Raw genomic sequence first — 8,520 nt, 5'->3', positions numbered from 1 at the left:
CCAACGCCGAATTTTCTGCGACACAGGGACCTTATAGTCACTGCCTCTCTATTTGAGGCCCAAGCAGGCAGCCTTAGAACAAAAATATTCCAGAGCAATTAACCGCAACAAGACGGGGCAGGTGCCTGCTGCAGCAAAAATCTAGAGGTGACTGAGCACATCATAATGGAATGCCAAGATATTCATCAATGCAAGAATCGTAGGGACCGTACACCTTCCAGAAGCACAGGTATTCAAAATGGAAGTAAGCATTAATTGGTGAGCTGTCGAGATAAGCAACAGACGTTTAGAGTATTGGTGAAAAAAAGCAGGGAAGAGATCGATAGGACTGGGCCCATTGCAGGCATAGGTCACTAAGGTAAATATAGAAGTTTTTAAGAAGTTTTAAGAAGAGAAAATATTAAGAGCGGTAGGCATACTGCTAGATTAATAAGCATGTGTAGAGAATCTGATTAGCTTATGCAGACCGTTTGTTGCCTTCCCATTTCGAAGGGGATGCCAGTAGAAATCATCATTCCTGCACACGCTTTCCAAAAGTTTTTTAATAAACATTTATTAATCTTTTTACAATGCATGCAAAATAAAGCACCATGCTTCCCCATTACTGCTGTATTGCAAATGCAATCCTTGCCATCACTTTCTTTTCGGTGGCTCAACACAGAGCTTTTGGGCAATATCGTCCTGTAAAAGTAAGAAAAATCTTGTGAACATCCTGCGAAGGCCACTGAATCTATGCAGCTTCTCAGAATATGAGGTCAATGACTGCTGGCTGAATGACAGGGTTTAGCATCCTAAAACAACACATAGGCTATGTGTGCATAGTAGTACGGGTGTGTGTTCATATTTGTGCTTCATATTTATGGTGACCACATGATGCTCTCTAAGGTGCAACTGGTATGAATTTCTAGGTGTTCATATCCTAAAGAAATTTTTAATGCACATACTCCTGAACATCTTCTGCCACATGCACCAAGCAGGAGCTGAGTAGTTTTTCCGCAATTTAATTTCAATGACCAGCGAGCACATTCACGATTTGCGACCTCAGAAGGATTGTCTCTGGTGACGACCATACGCTCCTGACGTCAGCATGGATGCAGCAGCACTAATTGCATCATCTTGTGAAGTTGTCTTCAAGCAACGGGTGCAAGACTCCTCTTACCATGAGTGACTGCATTCAACTCACCTGCTGCTAAAAGGTTCTAGCAGCAGCATGACCTTCAAAAAAGTGACCTTTGTATATTTTTACACCAATAGTCTCAAGGTGCTTCATAATTCATTGCAGTTGGACACTCTCCCAAGATGTCACTACTAGTGCTCCAGTCCATGCCTTCTCTAACCTTGCAGCAGACTTAGTTTCGAGGAAATGCTTTGACGTCCAACATCAGCCTTTCCGAGTAGGCTCAGCCATTTGGACTGCCCACCCTTTAGAAAGGCAAAAAATCCTGGGCGCTTGGCTTCATCCATAAACCCAGAAAGCAATGCATGTCCTCATGACTTTTTTAAAATTAACAGACCTGAATAGGTGCTTATAGACACCCTGTATCTATTATACTTAGCAAGCCAGCTATCTCTCTCTTTGCCTTCTCCTTTATCCTTTAATTCCATCATCCCCTCTCCCCTTGCAGGGTAGTAAATTGGGTGTCCGTCTGGTTAACCTCCAAGCCTTTCCTTGTTTCTCACTCCCTCGACGAGGGATTCCTAATTTGTCTAAAATCATTTCTGAATTTCTGTAGGAATTCAACAACCTTATTCGTGACAAAATGAACTGCCAAATCTAATGCTGCTGCTCTTATGACGAAAAAATTGCTGCACTTGCCCTTTGACACGCACTCAGAGCTCACTACAAGAGCGAGTTTGCTTACAGTTCCATATGGAACGCAGCCCATCAGCGAAAGTGGATGGTGATATTCTGCATCAACCTCTCGCTCCACTTCCTTTCGATCAATTTCAGTGATATCGCAACACAGCTAGGTACCTATATACTGACTGTAGCTAAGATTATAAGTTGGTATAAGATGCTGAAGCAAAAGAATGCAGAAATCTCACATCATGTATAGCTGTTGTCTGGCAGCAACAAATCAGCTCGCTGCCATCTCTCATTCGGAAAATGAAGCTCCACACATGGAGTTCCCAATGAGGCTCAACAATGACCCAACAACATACCTGAATGTTTCCTTCATCAGTTCTGAGCATAACAGTTTCACTTGCTACAATGCGCATAACTAAATTTACTGAAACTGAAATACCATTTTCAATGAACCGCTGCTTGAGAGTGTGAGAGAGAGAGGCAACTTTAATTGAATAATGGAGATGTTTGCCTGGCGTGTTTCTAGTGTGTCTCTAGGGTGATAGAGAGTGCACAAAATAGCATGCACATAGAACACATGCACACATAGTGCACAAGCACACAGTGACGGTTAATTAAAAGGTCTTGCTTGGGCCACTGAGCCAAAGGAGAGCCTTCACTGCTTGGCTTCATAGCAGCACTGCTTCAAAGTACAAGTACAGTGAAAAGCAAAAGCTTACGGAGTATGCAACTGAATTCTGAACAGCATCTCTGTGCCTCCTACCAGCACAGTGGTCGCTGTAACAAGCAAAGCTTGTGCAGGAAGTGCATCCTTTTGTGATAGCAGGCCAACCTATGTTCTCAACAGCAGCTGTATACTGGCAGATGGCGGGAAGGTGCAGGGGACGTATTCTGAAACGTTCGCCGCCGCGAAAGTTTCGCCCTGGCCACGCCTCCGCCGTTGCGGCGCGCGCTGAATGGCTGCTTTGACAAAACCGGAAATTCACTTGCGCCACCTGAATTTCCGGTTTTGTCAAAGCAGCCATTCAGAGCGCGCCGCAACGGCGGAGGCGTGGCCAGGGCGAAACTTTTGCGGCGGCGAACGTTTCAGAATACGTCCCCTGGTTAGGTGTGCTCACCTGGTCCATAAACATTTGCTGATGACTGCACATGGTGCATCTTAAAGGACTAACCATGCATGTTAAAAAAGGTTCTGCAAGTCACTTTCAAGGCCACAAAGTAATGTAAATGCATATAATGTGGTTCAGATGATCACGTACATTGCGGGCATTGCACTGCTCAGTTACATCATGTACTATATTTTGGGCGTATAACCCGCAACAAAAATTTTTAGAATTTAACGGTACGGCCTGGGCGCGGGTTATATGCAGGTATTGCCTTTAAGCATGGCTTCACGCTAAGGCCGCACTTCAAGCCTTGACCACACATTAAGCCTTGGCCTTAAAGCCACACCTTAAGGCCAAGTTCTCCGCCATTCATTTTCGTTATCTCCTAGGCAACCCCACCCTCTCCCCATCCTTGCGTGTTGAAGCTCCCCTCTCTCATACATGGTTGCCCATTCTCCTTTTCTTTAAAGACCGCCATTTTGCGTTTAGCAGTTTGCGAATAGTGCATGCGGCGCCGACAAAATAGAGCTCTAATCGCAATGAGCTGCACTCAACGGCCGTCCTAGCGCAGCAGAAGCCGATGATAAAGCTTGCACACGGCGGAGCAAATCACAATTTCAGCGTGGGGATTTATCACGTGATATAGGTACGTCATCCACGCCCGTGGTGCTCCCTTGCTCCGTGCAAAGCGCTTCGCGATACGGCTTGGTCGCGCTTGCTCTGATGCGGCTGCACATGCCACGGCTGCTCCGTCTGTGCTGTCATCCTTTGTCATGCGAATGCTAGCTGCAAAGTGATCCGACTCATGTCACATGTCATGTAACTGATTCTTCCATGATCCCGTCCGTTGTGTGAACACAGCTATATCAGAAAAGCTGGAGAGGGGAGGAGGTAAAACAAGATATTTCGGCAGGTTATACGAACAGATCTTTTTTTTGGGGGGGGGGGCAGGGGGGGGCTGTTGTAATTGAGGGTGTGGGTTATATGCAGTGGCGGGTTATACGTGGAAAAATATGGTAGGTAGTGGAACGCTGTCAACTGAGTTGCGTGACGTACCGCAAACTGAATCTGGTTGATGTGATAGCGAATGCCACCCTGTGCATCACACTTGGCCATGTGCTTCCTCTCTGGGTCTCCTGGAACCTGGACTGGAACACCTGGTGTTGCCTGGTACCAAAGACAAGATGCACACATGAATGTGTGAAACAAGAATGTGCCATGCTCGAATTATCACTCTTACGGGATCTGAACGTAAAGCAGGACTCTCAAACACATGCAAGAGGCATGCTTGTCTGCACAAACGGCTGTGGCTGAAGCTCAACGAGCACTGCATCTCACTGTCGGACATGCTGGAACACTTACCGGTTCCTGCGAACGCGCTGTGTTCATCAAATCCTGCATCCGGCCTTCAAAGCCGGGGGCAAATGCTGCTGGGTTGATTGCCACAAAGCACTGGCCCTGCAAGGACAGGGGCCAATATTACGGACACACTCTCTGACCAAATCTGACATAACTTTCTTTGCAAGGGTCAAAGAAGGGAGCCATGCAAGAGGCCCAATTTCTTTTAGTCACAGTTATATGAAGCCAACAGGTAATGAAGCCATGAAAAGCACAAGGGAATTATTTGTTGTTTTAATTGAACTACGTAGGAATGACAAGACAAAGGGAAATGAAAATAAATGTTAAAGGAACTTGCAGCAGATGGAAACCAGACCCACATTCACCGCACATAGATTATGTCATAAGTTTAGCCTTGCTTATTATAAGGATTTGTAAAAAGTGCACAGAAGAGAAAATTGCAGAGAAGGACCAAGTCATAAACAAAACCACAGTCATGCAATGAGATAATGTAGAACAATAAAATTTCAGCAGACTGCCGCAATTCCTCTCGCTCTGAACTAATTTACTATAACAGCAGCTGGTTTTCTCAGAGAACACCTATGTCTTCTCAAGATCAAGTTCTTTCCAATTTACAAAACTTTGTCTTCATCCACTGCTATAGTATTTGTTGAGGCTTTTAAAATAGCTGCACAGATACCACCACACTCGAAGTCGGCATGCAATCGTGCATGGCACGCAAAACCCTGCCCAACCTATCAAGCACGGACATTGCAGAGGCATGTCCAGCTCGTAAATGCAAATTGCCACACGGGAAGGGGTTCGATACCCAGTGGTAGTGGGGACAAACTTTCGTTGCCCTCCACCGCGTGGTTGAGGTGAAGCTGAGGACGAGAAGGTGGCTAGCACAATTGAAGATGGTGACAGCAGTATGACAATGATGGCATAACAGAAAGACAGGACAGAAGAGTAGTCAAAGTGACAGACATTGCAAGCAGTTTAGAGGTTTTAACTGGCGCAGGATTACAGTAACGACACAGTGCAAAAGAGCAGCATAATCTCACTGTGCAAAATTCAAGCAAGAGTACAGTGCTGACCAAGTCTGCAGGGTCTGTCACATTGAGCCAGGACCGAATGTTGTTGCCATAGTGAGCACCGCTCAATACGCCACAGAACAGGTCAACCATCATGGCCAGACCGTAGCCCTTGTAGCCACCTGTAAGACATCAGCAAGGAAGTGAGCACAAAAGTGGGCTAATTAATAAAGATTTAGTGCTGCACCACACCTGAAGATAAATACATACTGGCCCTAGTAAGATTTTTATAATTTTTGGGCATAAATATGTAACACAAACATGCAGGAATATATCACAGTCAAAAGCACTACAAAAGCAAAGGTGTATTCATTTCCAAGAAGCAATCTTTCAACCACTGAAGCAATAAAGGAAAATTATTAGAAACAATGATTTTTTAACATGATTTGTTCTTGCAATTTAATGTCTGTACAAAAAAAGTTAATGTAATGATCAAATCATGAGCTTTAACCACAGGTCAGCACATCATGAACACTCACACTCATTCACCTATATTTTTTTCAGGATATCATTTGCTCCTACTACTCAGAACTCACTGACGTTTCTACCTTTGCCCACTCACTCACTGGTGATCACTCATGCTCACCAGCACTCATTCAGGTTCAGACTCACACCTACTCACCCTCACTGGCACTCAATCACGTTCATAGCAATGTCAACTCGTACTCACCTGCAACTCTTACTCAAGTCTACTCAATTGCCAGAGCTCACTAGCAATTATGACCACATGTACCTTTCATACTGACGTCAAGAGTGAGTATGAGTGAGTGCTCGTGAGCGAGTATGTCAAAGCATGGGCTTGATTTCCCAAAGCAATACACTGACTATGAGCAACATCATAGTGGGGGAAGCTCCAGATTAATTTTGACCACTTGGATAATCAAACTAAATTTAAGTGACAAGCCTTTTTTGCATTCTGCCTCCATCAGAATGTGCCAGCTGCAGCCAGGAATCAAGCTCACAAACTCATTATCAGCAGCAGAACACCACGGCCATCGAGTCACCATATGGTGGGCCTAAGTACAATTATCGAAGGCATTCCTGTGCACACATTTTCTGACTGCTATCATTGTACTTTCGCAAGCCGTCCCCCATGTTATTTATCATTCATCATTAGCATGTTGTATGTCCACTGCAAGGCGAAGGGCTCTCCCATCAATCTCCAATAACACCTGTCTTGCACCAACTGACATCATCCTAGGCCTGATAATTTTCTCCTTTCATCAGAGCTCCTAGTCGCTTGCCATCCGGCAGCGTTTTCCATGCGCGTATGAGCTGATTTTGGTTCAGAACACTGAACCAAGCCACAGATTCAAATTATGTGCTTTTGGTGGCTGCATGGTGGCAACATCACTCAGTCCTCACAAATGCTTGCAATTCATTCCAAAGCAGATGTTGAACCCCCCCCCCCCCCCCCAAGAAAGATGATGTCATGGGTATGACCTTTTTTTTGCTGCCATTACTGTCGCTTTTATAAGAGGTGAAGTGTGCAGAGACTCTCTGCCTGTTTTTTTTTTAAACTTAATCTTCAAGTACCATTGAGGCAGAAATTAACAGAAGCCTACGGTGCAGCTTCTGTACTGCTAGCTGTTCAGTTAGCAGCAGTACATAATGGAACAGTGGTCTATCCAAATATTTGCCCTGGAAACACGCCTGGAGGGAACTGAGAAACAATTACTCACTCGTCTCAATGGTTCCACCCAATGGCAACAAGGCACCATCGCTCATGACTTCCTCAGGCTTGTTAGTCACCTGCAAGCAATGGTCACCGTGAATTACTTAGCCGTAAACTTCTCGTTGTGACGTAGTTTTATTTTCGTATGTGTATGAGTGATCTGTATACTACAGCACGGCCTTTAAGTGCTCTGTGCATGCGTTCTTTTTCACGGTTGTTCCCAAGTTGTCATTAAGTACTTAAATCCTGGATTACCAGCAAGCCTTAACACATCCCTAGTGACACATTTTGCTTCATAGTTATCCAACAGTAATTTATGTTTTCTGATCTCATCGGTGGATCTTAGAAACATGTAGCATCACATTCTGCCCTTGTGATCTCTTCTGGTAGGAGGGGTGCATGGCTGCACTTCTACAAGACCTAAGCATCTGTAAACACATGGGTAACAGCGCAGAGAGATGACCACAAGAATGGAGACAAGTACACACAAGCGCTGTTTCAAGATGAACCTTGAGTGTACGTGTCTCCCTTCTTGTGGTCATCTGTTTGCTCTGTTACCCGTATGTTTCAAGATGAACCAACTCGCCCAAAAAGAAGTACTGAATAAGCATCTGCGACTCCACTGGTCATGGGTGTATTTCACTAGCCATCAACCATTTTTGGTTCGTGGTTCGTGCATACTGTTTGTGGGAGTGCGAGCATGCACACCATGTCTGGTTGAGCCCAACAGTTTACCACCAGTGGCATGCCAATGAGGGGGGAAGGAAACACATAAACGAACCATGTTCCCAGCTGCAATAACAAATTCAAGCTGGCATGAAGGCAGTAGTGCAGTTTCATAATGTCCAAACAAGACAATGGCAAGTTAACAGCGCATATGTACCCTGAGAACAGCGTCCTGTAAGCTAATAAGTTAAAACCCATTTCTCATGTCAGCTTCCCATTGTAAAATAACATTCAACGGAGGCCACCCCATCTGTAACTGAAGTTCCTTAGTTGCTTCCTTTTATTATTTATGAATGCCATGTAGTGCCTCAACTTGATACTGCCATTAAACCTGATGGTTGCAGGAGAACATGGGCTCAGGATGCTGGCACACAATGTAGATGGATGCACAAACAAGCAGCGAAGGTTTTGCAACGTGCTAAGCGACTTAGCAAAGTGTCTAGATTGCTTCAAGTAATAGCATGAGGCAAGGGGCCAAATACAGTCATCTGCTCTGTATGGCCACAGTTACACGCCAATGTTAAGAGCTTTGGAAGTCTTCGTTCACGTGCGCCAATCCAATGACAGTAAAGCAATGTGCACATTAAGTGCATGCACATTATGACATTATGATACGAGGCAAATTCTATGCTACACAGAAAGCAAGTCCCCACAGCAAAGTCTTCACGCCTTCAGCAACTCTGCCTAGTTGCAATCAGTCAGATGTCACAGGAATGAGAAACACGTTTTCATGCGAGTTAGCCAATTATCTTCCACCAATACTTAATTTCCTCT

At 44.8% G+C, this 8,520-nt stretch overlaps 1 protein-coding gene across 1 annotated transcript in view; it reads right to left on the bottom strand.

The window, feature by feature from the left end:
* Nucleotides 1–522: 522 nt before the first annotated feature.
* LOC142560692 (putative oxidoreductase YjmC) overlaps nt 523–8,520 on the bottom strand; it is a 35,174-nt gene continuing 27,176 nt past the window's right edge. Inside the window, exons 8-12 of the mRNA XM_075672950.1 lie at nt 7,028–7,097; nt 5,349–5,467; nt 4,276–4,371; nt 3,970–4,080; nt 523–681 (exon numbers count right to left, since the gene is read on the bottom strand). Coding sequence (XP_075529065.1) covers nt 634–681; nt 3,970–4,080; nt 4,276–4,371; nt 5,349–5,467; nt 7,028–7,097 — 444 coding nt within the window. The 3' untranslated portion in view covers nt 523–633. The remainder of the gene's footprint in view (nt 682–3,969; nt 4,081–4,275; nt 4,372–5,348; nt 5,468–7,027; nt 7,098–8,520) is intronic.

Source organism: Dermacentor variabilis, chromosome 10 (assembly GCF_050947875.1).
Source record: "Dermacentor variabilis isolate Ectoservices chromosome 10, ASM5094787v1, whole genome shotgun sequence".
NCBI lineage: Eukaryota > Metazoa > Arthropoda > Arachnida > Ixodida > Ixodidae > Dermacentor > Dermacentor variabilis.
Note: the sequence above shows the minus strand (reverse complement) of the source record. Positions and strands in the feature narration are given on the sequence as shown.